A 21,817-nucleotide genomic window follows, 5' to 3' on the forward strand; every position below is an offset into this window, starting at 1 on the left:
GTCGTATAACTTGGTCTTCGGGAGGTTTTTCAATCCATTGATGAAGTGGAGTCTATAGAAATAAGCCAGTAAGTGGATCCTGAGTTGGCGATAGGGGGAAAAAAACATTTCCAGAAGACAGATGGTCCCATCATCGTCGTCAATCTTTAGTGCTAATGCTAACACGCTAAGCTACATCAGCTCGTTAGAACTGGATTTATGGGTTTTGGTTTTGGTTTTGCCCAAAATAAACCTGAGCTGATCAATAATTGACCCTTTGTTGGCCTTCTGATTGTTTTACAAGGAGAAACGGGAGATTGGCGGAGATTGAGCGTTAGCTTGTAGCTAACGTTATCTAGCGTCGTTAGCTAGCATCGTTAGCTACTAGCTAGTGAGTGACCAAAACAATGATTTTCCCCCACTTTTCGGAAAAGTCATGTAGTAATGCCTTTCCAATCGCTCTTTAGCCACGTCTGTCTCATATCACGGACACCATTTTTCTGATGTAGCCTATAAATTAATTCAAATTTTCCGCACGATTTAAATCTGCCTAATTTTCAATGGTTTCCAATGGGAGTTAAAGCAGAAGTAAGCGGAATATTTGTGTTAATATAAGTCTTAAATAGTTGTATCTTTCGACAGCAATCACTTACATAGAGTGTTTGGTCCGAAACACGGGTCTGTCAGTCACTCTGCTCTGCTGTAAGCCGAGGAGAAAACTTTCCTTGTATCCTACAACCTTTATCCAATGAGGAGAGAGAACGGCATAAAGGGGCTGACAGGAAGTTAGCCAAAATGACCGGATCACTTACTTCTGCTTTAACCCTTCCGTGACCATTGTTTGTCCAACCTAGCAACAGTAACCGTAGAGGGCGGGACTTGACAAAGGGTCAATTGAAGGGATCATTAGAATAAACCTGAGTAACGATGGATGTTTGACCTCAAAACTCAAACCAAGCTCAGGTCCAGTCACCAGTTATCTATCACTTGGTTTGAAGGTGTCATTGAGACAAAGTGTCTTTCTGACCTCATCTGAGAACCTCGCTGTGATTGGACGGCCGACAGGAAGTCATAAACCTTCAAAGACCTAAACAATCCAACTCACATCAGAACTTTTGAGTATTTTCAACAAATAAAGACAAAACTACTCGCTACAGAAACTCAGAGTCAGCAGACGACGTGGTACAAAAATAAAACAGTCCAGAGTCAATGGATCAAGAGTTCGTCTTCGAGCTGCTTCCCTCCGCTGCAGAGGACGACTTGAGTGTCAGTTTGTTTTGTTTTCTTCTTGTGTAGAGGCTGAATCGTCCGTTTCCCCGTGAGAGGGAAGTCCAGTTTGTCCTGAAAACTCCTCAGCTCCACGTCAACGTCTTCGATTCTTAAACCAAAACGTCTGTGAAGAGACGACGAGTCTCCAAGTTCCTGCTGCTCAGTCCAGTTTCATTCAGTCTGTAGAGGATAGAAGAAAGAAATAATGATATATATTAAAGAAGAGTTGTCAGAGTTTATTATTTATCTAATGAAGGACTGCATCCTACATCTACTATAATTAATTCAACAGCGTTAAACATGAGGGAGTTCACGTCGGGATCGTTCTGCCTCCGCTGCTGGATCCATCTGATCCCTGGTGTTTAATCACAGCAGAACTGAGACTGGGAAACTCAGAGGTTGAGATGTAACTTTAAAAGCCCTCACACGTCACCCAGGGACATGACGAATAAAAGACACAAAAAATGCAAAATATTCAGCTGAAGAAATTAAATTATGACACATTTTCGCTGCATATTTTTGTCTGTGTGAAAGGACACGATGAAAACCAGAGTTTGAAAAGAAATATTGAGGTGCAAATTATACGTTTTGTTGTGTAAGAACCTCAAGAGTCTGAATGTTGAAAGAAACTCCAGTTTAAAGGGATAGTTCAACATTTTGGCAAATTGGCCCATTGCTAGTCATAGCAGTATAAGCTATTTTTAGAATGGCGGAGCAGAGCCGTGAGCGTTGTGGAGTTGTTGGATTCATCAAATACACAATCCAACAACTCCACAACGCTCTGGTGGACAAGTTGCAGTTGCTCTGAATTTCCCTCTAAAACAACTCTGTGTGGTAACGTTGTGTTATTATCTCATAGCGTGGTGAATGTGCAGGTCACAACTTGTCCACCAGAGCGTTGTGGAGTTGTTGGATTGTGTATTTGATGAGTTTGATGAGGGAAACCAAGAAATCCCATGAGCCTCCGTAGCGTAGCTCTGAGCAGCTCACGGCTCTGCTCCACCGTTCTAAAAATAGCTTGCACCGGCAATTAAAGGTAACGAACCTACTGCTATGACTATAGGGATTATGGCAATGGGCCAATCTGCCAAAATGTTGAACTATCCCTTTAACAAGGTTTGTCCAGAAAAGCAGTATGAAACTCTTCACTTCCACTTTAAATCTACTTTTCTGAAATCGTGACTCAAGAATAGTCATAATGTAGGGAAGAAATACTGAATAATTATCTAAAGAACCATCTGAAAGGAGGAAACCTTCAAAAACTAATCACTGAATAAACTCCAGGGATTCTCTAGTTCATTCATCATTTCTTCAGTTTCCTGTCATTAAGGAAAATCCTGTCAAAGTTCGGAGACAGTTTAAGAGTTTCTTGCATCATTATAATAATTACAATTTCCTCCCATGTAATATTAGGTTAATGAATGAAGCGACGTCACACAGCCGAGGCCTCGTATTTCATGTGTCAGGTCGCTGGTTAATAATATGTAGAAAAAAGTCTGATAAAGCTGAATAAGAAGTTTCTGGAGGCTGAAATTATGACGTGATCAAAGAAGTGACGCTTTTAACACAAGTGAATATAATCACCATGTACTTATCATTATAAACTTTATGTTCCCTGCATATTGAACTATATTTAAGTTGTTTTTTTCCCCCTAACTGTTCAGACTGCTCTGACATTACTTCAGCTTTTTTAACAACAGCCATTGATTGGAGCCCATTTCCCCCTTACACAGTGATTTCACGCAAATTATTAAGAATTTACCGACCGATGAAATGAAATGTCATCAGGGCTTGTTGTCTAGTAAAAGTGGAATAATAATAATAAAAAAAAGAAGCAGTTTTCTCAGGGATGTAACACTGCAAACTTACTTTATACAGTATAAAGGTAGATGTTTGTGTTAAAGCTCCATACAGTATAAAGGTAGATGTTTGTATTAAAGCTCCATACAGTATAAAGGTAGATGTTTGTGTTAAAGCTCCATACAGTATAAAGGTAGATGTTTGTATTAAAGCTCCATACAGTATAAAGGTAGATGTTTATATTAAAGCTCCATACAGTATAAAGGTAGATGTTTGTGTTAAAGCTCCATACAGTATAAAGGTAGATGTTTGTATTAAAGCTCCATACAGTATAAAGGTAGATGTTTGTGTTAAAGCTCCATACAGTATAAAGGTAGATGTTTGTATTAAAGCTCCATACAGTATAAAGGTAGATGTCCATGTGTAGTGTGATTATAAAGCAGCTCTAGGTTCTATATTAATACTGTGAAAGTATCAAAGCCTCAGTCCACAGAGAAATGCACACAGCCTGTATTCAGAAACTGAGCCTTAAAACCAGCCGTCAGGACTTCCTGTTACTTTGTGATGTCACAACTAAGCCCCGCCCCCTCACCACCTGGACCCACCATCCAACATACATTTACTTGCAGGATTTTGCTTCTCTGAGTGTTTTATTCTGAAATCTGCTCTATTTTTTTTATCCAATCAGAAGAAGTCCAGTGTTTCCTACTGATATTTCTATTTTAAATATTCACCTGTACCTATTTTAACATTATACGTATTGTATATTGACATTTTGCTGTGACTTCTTTTTATTTGCAACGCCACAACCGTCTCCACTGTGGGACTAATGGAGGATTATCTTGTTTTATCCACAAATTAAACACCGTGGAAGTGTAAACATGGGACCTTTAATATGCACAGAGGGATTCAGAGCAGACGGCCACTCAGACACCTCCCTCTTATCTGCTTTAGTTGGATGTTGTATCTATCTGCACGGAAAAGCCTCGTTGAAACGTGAGGTGTGGATGTTTTTGTTTGCAGCAGGAGCTCAGACCCCGAAAGAGGATAACAGAGGAGCAGACTAATCACCCCCAGAGATGAGACCAGACCAGACGAGGACTCGGGGACAAATCCTGGTGCTGTTGCTGTGTTTACCCCCATTGCTGCTCTTCTCTCAAGCTCCCAAAACGTTCCTGACGTTCAGTCCTCCTCCATCCCGTTGGGAGGTTTAATTACTCACCGTTCAGCTCAGTGTCTGTCTGCTGCTGCAGCTCTAAACCAATTTGGCTTCAGACTGTCGGGGCAGATTACAGCCCTGCAATTTGTCTAAATGAAATGATCACAGGAAGATAAAAGCACATGTTTGTTTTGGGTGGTTTGTGCTCTGGTGTTTTCCACTTTGCTGCTGCTGCTGCTGCTGCAAACTGCTGTGTGGTTTTCTCTCTCTCTCTGCAGCGTCTGATAACATTACAACTCCCACACTGAAAACTCTGAGTTGCTGAGTGTGCACTGCATGCACGCAGCATCACATGATGATTGCACATGAGGGATTTAAGCCGGTGCAGCCTCTTGGCAGCCAGCCGCTCCTCTCACCTTGTTTCGTAGTATTCTCAGGTGCCGTCCAAGCCGATATATTTTCTTAACTGGCCAGGCCCGGGAAGGCGTAGCTGTCTTCGTATCTAGAGAAAAAGAAAGAGAAATGAAGCAGGTGTAAGAATGAAAGTGCAGCCACAGCAACTCTGCACATGCACAGAGACGAGGATCCAGAGGGAGGACGCGATATCAGAGGAGAAAAGAAGCTGGAAGAAAAAGACCAATCACGTGGACTGATTAAAGTCCAGTGGAGACACACGGGCCGGACGCAGCACGTTTTACTCTGTTACCAAGTTACTCCTGACATTAAAGGTCAAGTCTGTAGCAGTTCACTAAAAAAACAAAATATAGACTTATAGGTCAGAGATGTGATGCAGCACAATGTCAAGTTGTGTATCTGGTGTTTTTTCATAAAACTCTGACTATATAGACTACAGGGAAATAAATCTGGACTGAAATGTGGAACAAATGTAATTTGTCACATTTTTTTTTTTTTAGAAGAAAAGCTTTTTTTGGGGAGGATAAGTCTGGCCCAGTGTTGCCAAAATGCATTAAAATCAAATTATAGAAACACAGCAACAAAATCTATTTTAATTTAATGTTTTCAGAAGAAAGTTGTATATATTTTTATAAGTACTGTAAACCGCTGTCAATCCGCTGTAGGTGGATAAAAAAATATTTAATACTTATCACTGTTTTGTGGTTACACCGTTTGACATTTTCAGGGGCATTCAGTCCGACTTTTGCTAAAAATGGTTTAAATGTCATCTGAAATTGTATAAAACCAACATTTGGGGGCGGGTTTAGCTCAGTTGGTAGAGCACCCGCCCCATGTGTTGAGGCTATAGTCCTCGCTGCAGGCAGCCCCGGTTCGAGTCCCGCGTCGGACGGCCCTATCCTGCATGTCATTCCCCCCATCTCTGCCTCCCATTTCCTGTCACACTCTCAACTGTCCTATCGAATAAAAGCATGAAAAGCCAAAAAAATATATACTTTAAATAAAACCAACATTTGCATTTATTCATTTTCATTTATTTAAAAAGATTTTTTTATAATTTCAATTTCAACTTCAACTTCAACTTTTATTCATTATTTTTATTATTATTTGTCACTAAGCCTTAAGAAATCCTGCTTCATCATCGCCTATGGGCTGTTCTGGTGCAGTCGGGATGAGTCGGAGAGTTTTCTCCAGCCAATGACAGAGCACAGGAGAATATGGACGTGTGTCGTAGAAAAACTACCAACAAAATAGTGACTGGACGCTGAAGCGAAGCGAAGAAAAGGAAATAGTCTGAATGCTTCGGTGCTTCACTCCGACTGTATTTCCTTTTCTTCTCTAAGCGTGTATCCTCCATTTCTCTCTATCTAGGTGGTCGTAGCAAATATTAAAAACAAGAAATTGAAGGCTGAAGTGGAGAACGGTTCAATGTGAACAGCAGATGAACAGTTTGAATGTTGTATTTACAAACTGCAACGAACAAATCTACAGACTCGACCTTTAACATCATAAAAAAAACAATTTCAACATCTCATTAAAACCAACTTCTCTCACTGGAACAAACATCTTGTTAGAGGATGAAAACACGTTTCTCATTCTCACCCTTTAATTCTTTGCTGTGATGTTTTCATAACAGTGTTTCTTTCTAAAGCTCAGACTCATAATGAATCTGTCACTGAGCTGAAGACACTTCTGTGAAGCTTCAGACACATTCAACATTTTTATTTCTCACTTCCTTCCTCAGACGAGTTTTTCTTCGTCTTCGTGGTGTTTTATTAACTACAAACAAACAGACGAGGTTTGAGCTCAGATCAAACATGAAAGCGTCTGGTATCAGATCACAGGAAGTCCGTCGTCTCTCAACGCTCTAATTCCTCATAAACAAGACGGGAGGAGGTTTCTATGTTTCATTTAGTAGAAACAGTGGGAACCACAAACAACAGACGAAGACATCGACTCAACATTATAAAACTAAAAGTTTTCATCACCTTAAAAAGTACATGTTAAATATGTTAAATAACTCTGCACAGCTTGAACTTGAATCATCTCGATCATTTGTCCTTTGTCTCCTCAGATCTCGGCTCGTTAATCACAGACTTTAATGGATGAGTGAAGATGACATCACAGCCCACGGTGGATAAAACAAATCCACCTACAGTAAAGTCAGTCAGTATTTTTAACTTTATGTAATTTATCTGAATTGTAGAGGCTTCTTCATCTTGGCTAAAACGTCCTTTTTGCATCTGACTTTCACACTGAAGTGATTTGACATTAGATGATTTATAGGCGACCGAGAAGTTTTATTAATTTTTGCTGTGACCCATTTAATCCTTAGAAAAAAAACACAGTTCCTGTGATTTTAAAGTTTGTACTTGACCACGTTGCGATTTTAATAACTTGCTAGAGCTGAACTGTAACTAGAATCATTTGTCTTCACTTGAAGTTCAGAAAGCACGATTAAATCTTATCTTAATTGTCGATAATGACAACGTTAGGCAGTACATCATTCAGCCACTAGGGGTCTCTTCATCAAGGCATATTTTGAGAACATCGTGAAAGATCAGGGGATCATCGGAGTTAAAATTAATCTCACGTTTATCACCTGTTGACCTGTGCTTTGATGGCAAAATATGCAGGTAATGATTAATCGTGAAGAGTAACAAAAACGAGCGATACAACTGAAATGGTTGTCGGCTGAAAATAGGATTTCACACCGACCTCGTTTGGTCCAGACGTTCAGACTTTTGGTCTCGGTCCAGACCAAACTAAACCACGATTCAGCCTTTTAAAGTGTGAAAGCTTTTGAAAGTCAGTCATTAGTGACTCCCCCTCATGCTGATGAATACTCCGGAGTAGTTTTTTATTCCTCAAAGTGCATCTGGAGACCCAGGAGGCCGGTTCCTAGTCCAACCAAAACTTTCCTCCACACTGCTCGTCCACTGCAATCCAAGTGTCCTGAAGGGAAATAGTCCAGAGTTTACTGGAAACAATGTAATTTAGGACATTTTTACAGCCTCAACAGTCCTGTGTTGAATTTACCTGGGTGAACTTGAGATACAAGATTCAATACAGTAAACAACGAGTAAACTCTGGACTATCTCCCTTCAGGACACTTGGATTGCAGTGGACGAGCAATGTGGAGGAATATTAAATGGTTTTTGTGTAGTTTTATGGACGTTTTTGTGTTGGGCGCTATTGTTACTCTCATATAAAGTTTTCAGTGGACTACGTTGAACCGGCCTCCCAGGTCTCCAGATGCACTTTGAGGAATAAAAAACTACTCCGGAGTATTCATCAGCATGAGGGTGAATTTCATTTTTTGGTGAACTATTCCTTCAAACAACTTCATAACCAAGGGGGCAGTTGTCGTTCTGAGAAGTGAAGCTCACTTCCGCGTTCAAAAAGCTGCAATCCCCTTGGCTGTCGCTGGGGGCTGGCTCCAGAAGGGAGCAACTCCAATTGAGCCCCATGTTAAAATAGCCGATTTTACAGCTTTAAAAAACATATTTACAGCCTGGTACATTTCATTTTTTTGGTCTCAACCGATAGTTTCTACCCCCGCACACACTCTGAGGGAGGTGAATTTTTTTTAAACTCTACCGTTTTACTGTTATTAGGTTTAAAGTTCTGGCCAATTAGGGCGCAGAACCGTTGAGTGACAGGTCCGGCGACCGCTGCTACGAGGCCAGTGGGCGGGCTCTCGGCCGGCCAACGGCCGCACCGCTCCAAATATGGCAAGTAGAATCCAACATGGCGCGGCTCAAACCCCCGTAGTAGCGGCACAAAACAGACTCCCCCAAACCAATGGGTGACGTCACGGACGCTACGTCCATTCTTTATACAGTCTATGTTCATAACACGGATCTGCTCATTTTTTATCTGTAAGTTCAAGTGTCAGTGAGTTCCACAACCTCACGCCACTCACTAAAACAAATCTCATTGGTTAATCCAGCCGGTGTGTGTACAGTACAAGCAGCAGGAGAGAAACGTGACCGGGAGTACCGGGGCCACGTGGAGAGCAAGGTGCAGGACAAAAACCCCCGAGAGGAGGCTTTACTTGTGTTTCAGTCTGAAACGAGGAGCGTTCGTTCACCCCGCGGTGTTTTCACTGGGAATCTTTTCATTACCGAAGCCTTTATCTCACACCACAATGATTTCTCTGCTTCCTCCTCTCTCTCTGTCTCTCTCCGTGTTGTCGAGCAGCCAGGAGAAGGAGATTAAAAGCAACGTGCAGCTCTGCAGTATTAACCTTTTGGGTTCTGTTCAGTGTTTACTGCCGTTTTTCTCTCCTGTTCTTGGCCGGTCTGGACGCAGGATTAGACCAAACAGGGTTCAGTGTTAATGAAAGCTGGCAGAAACCCCCCGTCCTTCCCCTCCTTCCCTCCCAAAGAAAAATAAATAAATAAAAACCTACTTGAATCCTCCAGACGAGACAGAAAAGCTGCTGCTAGATTTCACAGAGGAGGCTGAAAAGAACTGAACTACAGATCAGATCTTCCAGTCGTATCGACTAAACGTCAGTTAAATAAATGTCTGATGTTGCTTCAGGTGATGCGAAACCATCGACATGCAAAGTTGAGTTCAGTTGGTGTCGTCCGCAGCCGCTAGAATACAAATCTACTCGCTCCACTTTAAGATTAAAACATCCTCTTAATGATACGTTAATGAGTCGTTCATTTAAAACCACTTTAATCTGGAGAGGAATCAAAGCTCCTGCTCCGTATAGAAACCAAACCATCTATTGGCTTTTTGTGCTCATTAATCATTTTGCTTGAATATTATTTTAAGATGGGGCTTATTTACATACGTTTTAGAAAGAAAACCACATCTCCATTGTTTTTTTTTAGATCCATATAAGTGGAGCTCATTCAGGACGAGAGGCTTGAGGTCGATGTCTCCACCTCCTCATGAGGATGAAGATGATACTTCATCAGCGATGTGAGACTCTGACCTTTCCCGCAGCACCGTGTTCAGCCCAAACGTTCCCACTTAGACCCGGTAAAGGTCAACTAGGAAACCCACTGAATTAACATGAGCACATTCCTGCTCCCCAGAGGACGAGCCCCCGACCACCTCAACGACGCCCTGATGACTTCACCACAACTGCAACGAGGCTTAAAGAAAACGTCCAGATGTAATCAGTGATATCGTCATTTATGTTTCTGATCACTTCCACGTTCCTCTGAGGACGAATTATAAAGTTCTTGCTCCTGTGTGTCACACTGTACGATCCATTAACTTGTGAAGCTAAAACGATTAAAGGGATAGTAGCATTTTTTTAAAGTGGGGTTGTATGATCTACAAATAGCCCCTAAGTACTTTAATTGCAGTAGAAGACTCTCTGCTCTCCTCCCGTTAGCAACGCCAGCCCATAACCCTGCCCAGAGATTTACAACATACAGTGTTATAATATAATTTTTTCCAGCCCTCAACGCAGTTTTCATTTGGACCTAACCAACTGCTGATCGACGGGCGCTAACCCTGGGCGGAGGGATACTTGAGTTGGTTAGGTCCAAATAAAAACTGTGTTTTTCCTGCACTTTGAAGGGCTGGAAAAAATATATTATAGCGAACAATGGAACTGTGTATTTTTTTTTCAGGTAAAACCTCTTTGAGGCCGTGAAAATAGGCCGTTTCTTTGGGTCTGTTCACAACACTGTATGTTGTAAATCTCTGGGCAGGGCTATTATGGGCTGGCGTTGCTAACAGGAGGAGTGCAGAGAGTCTTCTACTGCAATTAAAGTACTTAGGGGCTATTTGTAGATCATACAACCCCACTTTAAAAAATGCTACTATCCCTTTAAATGATGAAAATGAACTCCTCAACTCAACTTGAACCTGAGAAACCGAACATTGTTCCTACCATGTAACCATGCAACGGACTGACAAATAAAGTCCTTGAATCCTTGAACTCCAGACGACTGTGGAGGCTGATGAACTCCCGACCCTCACTACCTGTAACAAAGCACTGACTTGCACTTTAAGTCTATACTACACTGCTGCTATCTGCTGCCTCCCTTGCACTGACCTTTTGCCATTTTTGTGAATGTATTGTTTTTAAGTGTCTGTCCATAGAAATGTCTGTTTTTAGATTGTGCCTGTTCTTAGTTTTTATATTTGTTTTACTTTTTATCTGGGACCCGAGTACAACTTTCATTCCGTCATGTCTAACATGAAATGTAATGACAATAAATGACTTTGAACTTTGAACTTTTGAGTCACTACAGTTCAGAGGAAACCAACGGTCATTAACAATTCGGGTTTGGGCTGACTTCTATGCTTCGCTTTGTGCCGTCTCTACTATTGTGAAGCATGCGCACATGCATCGTCCAGTTTCAGTCAGATTAAGGTGAACACCTGCAGAAGAAAACCAGTTTCCTATCTCATTATCTGGGTGTCTTAGTCGGATCTGGAGAAGTCCGGTATTAGTCGGACTAACGCATTTACGTGCACTCTAGTCGTCCAGTTATGATCAGATTAAAGCCATAATTCGTTTTTTTTCAACTGTCATGTAAACGTACTGACAGTTACAGACCAGATGTGCAAACTAAACAATGGAATATGGATCGGTGATGTGGATCAGCACCGTCAATCTGATCCAAGACTCTTCTGACAATATGCACGAAGAGATTTTTGGAAAGTTTTTATGGACTCAGAGTCCCAGAGGAATGATAACACGATAAAAAGCTGAAAGTCACGTCATTGGTCACTGGACAATCAGAGAAACATAATGTGATTAGCAGTGGCAGCAGAGTTTGTGTCCTGTTGTTACGGCGCTTCACTCCCCTGGATTCATCATCTGACTGGACTTTGTTGGAGAGCGTTTCATCGATTCACCTGCTGCTTTCACGCCCACACGCCCATGATACATCTTTCATGCGCTGTCGTCCTCAGTTTAAAACAAACACTGAAAACATCTCTGTTGTAGAGAGTCTGGTGTTAATATTTTCACAGATTGCATTTTTCTAAAGCGGCCGGTGGGTCGGTCGGTGGGTCGGCGTTGAACGGCTTCAGGTCAGAGAGTCCAACACACATGAATCAACAAAGTTCAGGAGTTTCAAACTTTCTCTCTCATCTTTGTTTGTGAAATATCGATTGTTGGACTTGAAACAAAATAACTCCCAGGAGAAAATAACTTTTCACTTTCACTTTAGTTCTAATCCAGAGCTCGGTTTTCACAGCTGCAGCTCAGACAGACAGACAGCGGGTGGGTGGAGGTGGTGGTCTGTCATTAGACCTCATCACCGTACATGCAAATTAAAGAAAAAAAGGACATTTCTATTAATAATGATCATCAGAATAGAAGTGAAGTGTGTTTGCAGAGGTTGAAGGGAAACGTCTGTCTGAGCCGGGAGTTAATAATAAAAGCGACGCTCTCACTTCTCTTCCTTAACAACCAACTTAGCATTGATTGATTGGGGGGGGGGTTAGTTTATTTCTGCTTAACGCTGACGTGGAGGTTATGGAAACGATGACTAACTAATTATTTTATTTTATCAATCAATCTGTTTCCTGCTGCTGAGTCACCTCTGATGTCACTGGACACAGATTATTCTTCTTTATGATGTTTTTACACTTGTTTTTTATTTAAGACAATACAACTACTGCGACCTTTGTACATGTTATAGGCTACATATTTATCTGTTATTTGCACACTGTAGTTTTAAATTTTTTTGCTAGACCATATTAAAGCAGAAGTAAGCAGAATGTTTGTGTTAATATAAGTCTTAAATAGTTCTATCTTCCGACAGCAATCACTTACATAGAGTGTTTGGACTGAAACACGGGTCTGTCAGTCCCTCTGCTCTGCTCTGAGCCCAGGAGAAAACTTTTCTCGTATCCTACAAGTTTTATCCAATGAGGAGAGAGAACGGCATGCAGGGCTGTGTGTGCAGCCAAGGGACGCCGTGAATGTGGCGACGTAGGGACGAGGACTGTTATGGTGCGTTCAAGGCAGCCCGTAACTCGTGTTTTTCCCACCTGTGAAGTGGTACCAGTTCGATCTGGTACGAGTTCACGGGTCAGAAGTTACGGGTGGCCGTTATAGTGACTTTCACAGGTAAAACAGGTCGGAAAAACACGAGTGGGTTGCCTGGAACGCTACAAAGTCGTTAGTTGTGACTTGAAGCTGTAATTTACGGTTTCAAAAGCCTGCCTGGAACGCAGCATTAGCCAAAACGACCGGATCGCTTACTTCGCTTACTTCTGCTTTAATATTGTTATTTGAACTTTTTTTTTGTAAAAATTGCATTTGTGTTTTTTTTGTTTGTGTGTATTCTTCTTTCCGCTTTCTCTTTCAACATATGATGTGGCATCTATCTATCTATCTATCTATCTATCTATCTATCTATCTATCTATCTATCTATCTATCTATCTATCTATCTATCTATCTATCTATCTATCTATCTATCCATCCATCTATCCATCTATCCATCCATCCATCCTTCTATGATTGTACACTTTTCGTCCAAGTGTGTATTAACTGTTTCATGTCCGAGTTGAAACTGAGTGTTTTTATGGAAGCGAGAAAATAAAGTCCTAGACCAAGACGACTGAGAATCCTTCTGGGACTTTGTCTGATTATTGATTAATTGAGATTAGTAGACTATCAAAATGAACGTATCATTTCAGCTCTAGTGAAAAGTCTTGAACAAACAGAGACCTGAGGATGAAGAAGAACAAACAGCTGGAGTCTGATCCGTCACAGACACTTCATTCTCTTCAAGGTGACGTTCAACAACATTTCTCTTCTTGTCAACAAACCTCGAACCAGCAGTGAACGCCTCGTGTTCACAGTCACAGTGTGAGTGTGTGTGTGTGTGTGTGTCTGTGTGTCTGTGTGTGTGCGCCTCAGAGCGTCACTGTCTCCAAACACCATTAAAAACACATCAGTGAGTCTCAACTGTGACACTGCTGCCATGTTCACACACACACACACACACACACACACACACACAGTCCTGCTGCCACAAATACTCACCGGAGCAACACGTGGATTATTCCACCACTGAAAGTAGTTCCTGACAAATGCAACATTTCCTGCTGTGTCATAAAAACACTGCTGACTGAAGGACTGAAGATCAAACTACGTACTACGTTCTTTCACCTATTGAAGGAGTTTTTGGGAAAGTTCTGACTCGAGTGTTTACAGACTGAGTGTGTGTGTGTGTGTGTGTGTGTGTGTGTGTGTGTGTGTGTGTGTGTGTGTGTGTTGTACAGATTGTTGAGGCAAATGTGTGATATTAGGCTCTGACACATTGTTGGTTTTGGTCTTTCCAGGGGATTTGTTGACAACAGGAGAAGGACAGAACATATGTCCGCTCTGATCTGAAACCGCCTCAGTCTCAGTCTGTCTCAGTCTCGTCTCCCAACGAGCTCGTCTAGATGTGGGATGAGTGTTGATTAGGTTTTTTGAGCCAAATGCGACCAAGTGGAACAGAAACACGACTAAAAAGGACTTTTCTGATGGAAACTTGTTCACAAAGACCTGAACTGATGAAGCCGTCAACAGAAAACCGACCTGCAACTGTTTTGTTTTTCTCCATCACACACGACAGAAAACTATCAACCCAGTTTGGTGTTTCTGCTCCATCGTCTCCATCTGATCCAGTTTGATCTGGTTTCACATCACAGAACTGTGGCAGAACTTCCTGTTAAAGCTATGACAGACTGAACCATTGGAAAAAAAAACTAACTTTCACGCTGCGGAAGTCAGAACCATGGTTTAGTTACGTCCAGTTCAGTTCAGTTCAGTTCAGTTCAGTTCAGTTCAGGGCTTTATTGTCCCTCGAGGGTAAATTTGATTTGCAGTGACAGTGAAACTAACACAACAAGTAAAAACGGAGTAAAAACAGAAGTATCAAAAGAGTATAAGAGAGTATAAAGAAGTGAAACCTGTTGTCAATCTAAAAGGCCAACATTCAGAAATGTATAAGTCGTGCCACAAGAGCAGTGCATTTAATGATTACATTGATTGCACGTGGAACGAAGGAAATTTTATACTCATTTGTTCATGCACTAGCTAGACTGAGACCTCCTCCTTTGGTCGGACCAAAAGGGAAGATTTCACATCTGTAAATTTAGTTCGGATCAAAGGAGGTAAGTGTGAAAGCTCAATAAAAAAAAAAACCTTTAGATCTTGAACTTGAAGGTCATTTTAAAACTTCCCAACATTTTCTAGACAAAACTGTTCAGCAATGAGAATCTTTTCCTGGTTTTCAGTTTAGTTTTTCTGCAGCTGTTTCATCCCTGAGCAGCTGATCCCTCTAATCTAAACCCCCACATCCCTCCTCCTCCTCCTCCTCCTCCTCCTCCTCCTCCTCCTCCTGTGTTTACCTGCACACAGCTCCTTGTCCGGGGACGATGTGACACTCTCCTCCGGGGCAGCGGTCCGGCTGCAGGTCACACAGGCTCTGACAGGGAAGTCCGTCCACCGACACGTAGCCGGGCGCGCACCGACACCGGGCCTCCTTCGTCCGGCCGCTCACCACGCAGCGAGAGAAGTCGTCGCAGGCCAGGAACTTACAGGGGTCGGCCTGGTCGGCTGCAGAGCAAACAGAGAGGGAAAAGAGATATAGACATTAGTATTCATGAGGAGTTCATCCACGCTCCCTCTCTTCCTCTCTTCCTCTCCGTCTCTCTCCGTCTCTCTCCAGGAGATGCAGAGAGAGTTTGGTTTTAATGAGATCCTCGGCTTCTGCGCTGCATTGAAATGTTGAGATTCACCCTCGGGCGCGGACGACTTCCGAGACTAAACGTCAGACACACTCGGGGGAAATCAGCGTGTTCAGAGGGTTTACACCATGTGACTGCACCACGTGTGGTCGGGATCGGGATCAGGATCGGGATCAGACCGCGTTAGTGCAGAGAATCATACAAACATACAAACAACATGTACCTGTCTGTGTGTGTGTGTTACCGTCTGGGTTTGGAGGAACAGCAGGAGTCTCCAGAGCAGCGTGTTATCCGTCTGCTCTACTACATTTACAGGAATAATAGATTGTTTGGTTTTGGTTAGGAATAGTGTTGGTTGTAGATTGTGTTTACACCAGAACTCACTGAGTCGGTTACTTCACGATAAATTCAACAAGATGTTTATGTTGTCACATTTATCTAAAATAAAAAACAAATCATTGATTCACTGTGGTCAGTGTTCTACGGAAGAGCATTAGGGCCAACAACAGAGACTTTTTTTTATTTATTCTAAGATAAAAAAAAGTCTGAATTTCTGAGATAAAAAATTTGAATTTCTAAGTTAAAAAGTTGGAATTTCTGAGATGAAAAGTCAAAATTTCTGAGATAAAAAGTCAGAATTCCTGAGATAAAAAGTTGGAATTTCTGAGATAAAAAGTTGGAATTTCTGAGATAAAAAGTTGGAATTTCTGAGATAAAAAGTTGGAATTTCTGAGATGAAAAGTCTGAATTTCTGAGATAAAAAGTTGGAATTTCTGAGTTAAAAAGTTGGAATTTCTGAGATGAAAAGTCAGAATTTCTGAGATGAAAAGTCGGAATTTCTGAGATAAAAAGTCGGAATTTCTGAGATTAAAAGTCGGAATTTCTGAGATAAAACAGTTGGAATTTCTGAGTTGAAAAGTCTGAATTTCAGAGATAAAACAGTTGGAATTTCTGAGTTAAAAAGTCTGAGTTTCTGAGAAAACAAAGTCGTAATTTCTGAGAAAACAAAGTCGTAATTTCTGAGATAAAAAGTCTGAATTTCTGAGGAAAAAAGTCTGAATTTCTGAGTTAAAAAGTTGGAATTTCTGAGATGAAAAGTCGTAATTTCTGAGATAAAAAGTCTGAATTTCTGAGGGAAAAAGTCAGAATTTCTGAGATAAAAAGTTGGAATTTCTGAGATGAAAAAGTCTGAATTTCTGAGATAAAAAAGTCAGAATTCCTGAGATAAAAAGTCAAAATTCCTGAGATAAAAAGTCGGAATTTCTGACATAAAAAGTTGAAATTTCTGAGATAAAAAAATCGGAATTTCAGAGATAAAAAGTCGGAATTTCTGAGATAAAAAGTTGAAATTTCTGAGATAAAAAGTCGGAATTTCTGAGTTTTCCTACTAATTAATTAAATTACATTAAAACCTGTAGAAATGAGACCAAACCACAACACTGACGTTATTATTTTTCTCTAGTGGATCAAACAATGTAAATAAACACAATTACAAAAGGACGTCATTTCTAAATGAAACCTGACAGTTTTAAGTTTAACTGTAAAGTCTGAAGACACAAAACAGTCTTCATGTCGGCTGTTTAATGAGTCTCTAACCGTTTACCTCACTAATCACATCCACTGGAGGTAATTTGAGGTTCAACTAAAGCTGTTATTGCCCCACAGAGGGGGAAATGTAAATGTGAGTTTATAAAACCTGAGCTGAAAATAATAAAATACTTCTTTCATGTTAGTCTCAGTACACACACACATAGTGATTCTGCTGAAACACACTGGGCCTGGTGTGAGGACAAAGACGATGCAGCAGCAGCAGCTCTTCCTCCTCCTCCTTCTAGCTGCTGCTCACCTCTCATCTTCATCACTATTACTCCGGCCCTGTGATGTTCGGTGCGGTCCCACAGTGTATTGGAGGATTTGACATATAGACCTAATTATCCAGTCTATTTGAATGTGTTTGTGATCTATGCGCTCTGCTCTGCGACTCATCTGTGGAGAATATTACAAGACAAAGCTCCACGTCGTCGAGTGTGAGACGCATACAGAAGCAGTGCAGTGCAGCTGTGACTTGTGTTGTTTTATCACACACATAAAACACACATCATCACTGGACTGCAGCTGCACAATGGATGAGGACCTTAAAGGTTTGAAGTTATAAAGAATACAGTAGTTTGCAATAAAGATGAATCTTTTCTATAGGTAGTTTTCCAGGTTTTTTTCTGTTAAATAAAGAGACATAAGTCACAATATACACCAACATGTGCTTTTTCTTTAAAAAAAAATAAGTGTATCTAATCTATGAAATGATCTTTTACATATTTGATGGTGAAATTATGACTAATTAATCACAATTTTTACTCTGTGAACAAGATCATATATATATCATGATCATTGTTAACAATCTGAATCACTTATTTCTTCTTTTTATTCTTATTATTATTAAATATGATTTTAATGACCGGCTGCCTGAACATCAGGCACTAAATAATAAGCTACGACTTCTTACTAACAAAAAGTACAATCAATACAACTAAATGTATTAATTAATAACATTAATCATTATTATATTAATCTATGCATCTAAACATAGAATTCAAAGTTGAATTAGCTCATTATTTGCTCATTAAAGCCCCTTTCCTAACAGGAAGAGGCATTTTTTACACAGTTATTCCATAAAATATAATGAAAACTGGTTAAAATAGGGATAAAAATATGCAAATATTTATTATCAGTGATTAGTGAACATAAAAAACAGCCGTTAGTCAGTATTTAGTCGGTGTTTGGCTACAGTAGCAGAGAGTTTGACTCTCATTCATTACACTGACTCATTATTTATTATTAATGCTAATATTATTATTATCAAACTGAAACAAAAACCAACAAACCAGAAACACTGTTTGCAGCCAATGAAAAAAAATCTATTAAATTTATACTGTATGATAATAAAACGTATAACTTGTATCTGATAAAAGACTTAAAAAAGGCGGCTGTCAGTCTTGAACCCACCCTAAAAATACAAAAAGTAACATCAACATGATCCTTAGGGCTGGGACGATATGCTTTTCTCCCGATTCGATTCTTCTACGATGTTTTGGATGGCAATTCGATTTGAATTGCGATTCTACAATATTGCAGATTCTCTCGATTTTTAGTCTTTAGCATTTTTAACATTTATCTGCACACAAATACTGTAGGAGCCTATAAATTAAACATATGAACAAGATTAATAAATTCAAGATAAAAAAAAAAAAATCGTCAAAAAAGATATCGCGATATATATGTGAATCGATTTTTTCTCCCACCCCTAATTTTTTACACAGTTAATCCATAACATATAATGAAAACTGGTTAAAATAGGGATAATAATATGCAAATATGTATTATTAGTGATTAGTGAACATAAAAAACATAAAAAACCTGAAGCCAACGTGCTAACCCAAGAGGACTTTGATCTGTAAACTTAATGAAAACCACCACAGTTTTCAGCCAATGAAAAAAAATCTATTAAATTTATACTGTATGATAATAAAACTTATAACTTGTATCTGATAAAAGACTTTAAAAAGGCGGCTGTCAGTCTTGAACGCACACTAAAAATACAAAAAGTTAACGCCAACATGATCCAGAGCATGAACACGAGGATGTTGAGGTCATTTTCCAAGGCGACACAATATTTTACTTTTCCTTTCTCTTTCCTCCATGACTAGAAACAGGTTTTAAAGCGGTATGTACCTGGTTCCACGTCCAGCGAGTGCGTGTCGATCTGGATGTGCAGGTTTCTGGCGGCGGCGGAGCAGAACTCCTCCAGGACGCAGTGCACGGCCTCGGTGATGTTGTACGGCACCGACTTGGCGAACTTCATCTTGCTGTTGACGACCACGCTGCCCTTCCTGAAGTTGAGGATCTCCAGCTTCTTGAAGCCCGTCAGGTTGGCCTGCAGGTACGGCAGCAGCTGGAGGACACAAAGACAGGAAGGGGGGGGTTTAAAAAACTATTTGACCCTGAACGTCTCACGAGTCACATGACTGAGAGAAAAAGCTGTTAAACATCTGACAGTTAATTTAATATAAACGACCGAGTGTTTGGTTTCATTTATCACATTGTCTCATCTGTCAGAGATTAGAAACTGATCCACAAGAACAAGAGAGACATTAAAGGAAGATTACTGTTGTATAATTAAAAGGATAGTTCAACATTTTGGCAAATTGGCCCATTGCATTGCCATAATCCCTATAGTCATAGCAGTAGGTTTGTTACCTTTGATTGTCGGTGCAAGCTGTTTTTAGAACGGCGGAGCAGAGCTGTGAGCTGCTCAGAGCTACGCTACGGAGGCTCATGGGATTTCTTGGTTTCCCTCATCAAACTCATCAAATACACAATCCAACAACTCCACAACGCTCTGGTGGACAAGTTGTGACCTGCACATTCACCACGCTATGAGATAATAACACAACGTTACCAGACAGAGTTGTTTTAGAGGGAAATGCAGAGACTGTTTGATGAAAAACTGCCCCCGACAGGAACGTGCATCAGCAGTTTTGCATGAATTTCCCTCTAAAACAACTCTGTCTGGTAACGTTGTGTTATTATCTCATAGCGTGGTGAATGTGCAGCTCACAACTTGTCCACCAGAGCGTTGTGGAGTTGTTGGATTGTGTATTTGATGAGTTTGATGAGGGAAACCAAGAAATCCCATGAGCCTCCGTAGCGTAGCTCTGAGCAGCTCACGGCTCTGCTTCGCCGTTCTAAAAATAGCTTGCACCGACAATTAAATGTAACAAACCTACTGCTATGACTATAGGGATTATAGCAATGGGCCAATTTTCCAAAATGTTGAACTATCCTTTTAATCATTTGTTTCTGTTGTAGTTTCTGTCTCTTTACAAAAGACTCAAAGTACAAAGGCCAACAAAAAAAAAAGAAAACTGGAGGAGAAGAAACAGTTTGAAGGAGATTAAACTGTCTTATCATGAATTCCACTTCATCTCTTCTGTGTAAACTGAGCGAGATCATAAATAACTCGATCGCTTCCAGCTGCGAAACAAACTGTTTTTATACCTGACGGACATGTAAACGGACTCTTTGTGTTAAAACCTGCAGACTGATTTGTTTTTTTTCTATACATGAGAAGGAGCTGAGAGTGATCACAGTCGCTCAGCTGCAGAGATTAAAGTCATATTTCCACACCGGGGAAAACGACCGGGTTAACCATCCCTGATCTATTAACCATCATCATGTGTATGAATAACGTTATATCATCATGTTTAAATCTGCAGGCGACACGGTAAGTATATATGCTGCTATCGCCCATTAATAATGTTTATTTTTCCTATGCATCATGTTAACAGAGGCACAGACGTCAGATATATATTCCTTCACATGATGTGGAGGTTGTTAAGGTGGAATTAGGACTCTACCTTGAGTTATCTCACAGCTCTGAGTCGTGCAGCCGTAACAAAGCCGATGAAACACAGTTTACATCTTGGCAAACAAAAAGCAGCAGCAGCATCCTTCACAGATAAGTGCAGGTATGATGAATAAGAAAAACAAGATTAATTAACACTATTTCAGAAATTCTGACACTTAGCCTCCGCACGTCATATTTAAATTGCCAGTTTGTGTGTTTGTGTGTGTGTGTGTGTGTGTGTGTGTTTGTTGTGAGATGATAAATCCACGTCTAAGTGTCTCTGGCAGCAGCGAAAACACTGATGTGATTATGTGCGTTATTGTCGACTGAGGAGACAAGAGAGTTAAACGATGATCGCTGCTTCGCTCCATTCTTCTTCATCTCCACTTATTCTTTCTGTCTCAAGGTCTTTTTTTTTTTTTTGTCCCCGTTCATCTGGGACGACGCATCGACACCTCAGCGTCTTTTCAAAGTCCAGTTAAACTCTCACACACACACACACACACACATAATGAAAAAAAAGAAACACTCCACTAATTCACTTTCTCTAATTCCCACATGCTCACACCTAATTACCTCTATTGATGCAGTTAACAAACCTGTTCATCCAAATGAAGGTAAAATCTATTCAGAAAACGTGGCTCTCTTAAGGATTTAGAGCTTTTTTTCCTTCTTTTTTTGGATCCAGTCGATATAGAAGCTTCTATTCATGTGATAATTACTGTTACTGTGTTCCGTCTGCCGTCGGTGATTATAGCCGGAGGACACGGGGACACGGGGGCAGGCAGGTGACTGACAGGAAGCTGCGTTGGACAAATTAAAAGCTTCTTTAAAAGGCGCCCTGGAGGACGCCACTTATCCTTCAGATGCATCAGCACAGATTTGTTGCTCCGGTCAATAAAAATGTAAAAAAAAACACACACACAAAAAAACAGCAGGTTTCATGACGTCGTTTTCTGGGAGGACAGACAGTTAAAGAGCCGGTACAGAAATATAAGATGAAGACATATTGTGTAGGTGCTTATATCAGGAGTGATATGGTCATATATGTCGCGTAGAGACAGATTTATTACTATCAGTGGAGGCCAAAATGATTAGAACACTTGTCATTTTTAAA

General features: G+C 40.5%; 1 protein-coding gene across 1 annotated transcript in view; it reads right to left on the reverse strand.

Moving 5' to 3' along the window:
• Window positions 1-1,226: 1,226 nt before the first annotated feature.
• Window positions 1,227-21,817, reverse strand: part of LOC146961184 (uncharacterized) — a 67,695-nt gene continuing 47,104 nt past the window's right edge. Inside the window, exons 15-18 of the mRNA XM_085770858.1 lie at window positions 19,026-19,245; window positions 14,958-15,165; window positions 4,624-4,709; window positions 1,227-1,428 (exon numbers count right to left, since the gene is read on the reverse strand). Coding sequence (XP_085626984.1) covers window positions 4,670-4,709; window positions 14,958-15,165; window positions 19,026-19,245 — 468 coding nt within the window. The 3' untranslated portion in view covers window positions 1,227-1,428; window positions 4,624-4,669. The remainder of the gene's footprint in view (window positions 1,429-4,623; window positions 4,710-14,957; window positions 15,166-19,025; window positions 19,246-21,817) is intronic.

This window comes from Trachurus japonicus, chromosome 24 (genome assembly GCF_045865225.1).
Source record: "Trachurus japonicus isolate A0001 chromosome 24, Traja_1.0".
NCBI lineage: Eukaryota > Metazoa > Chordata > Actinopteri > Carangiformes > Carangidae > Trachurus > Trachurus japonicus.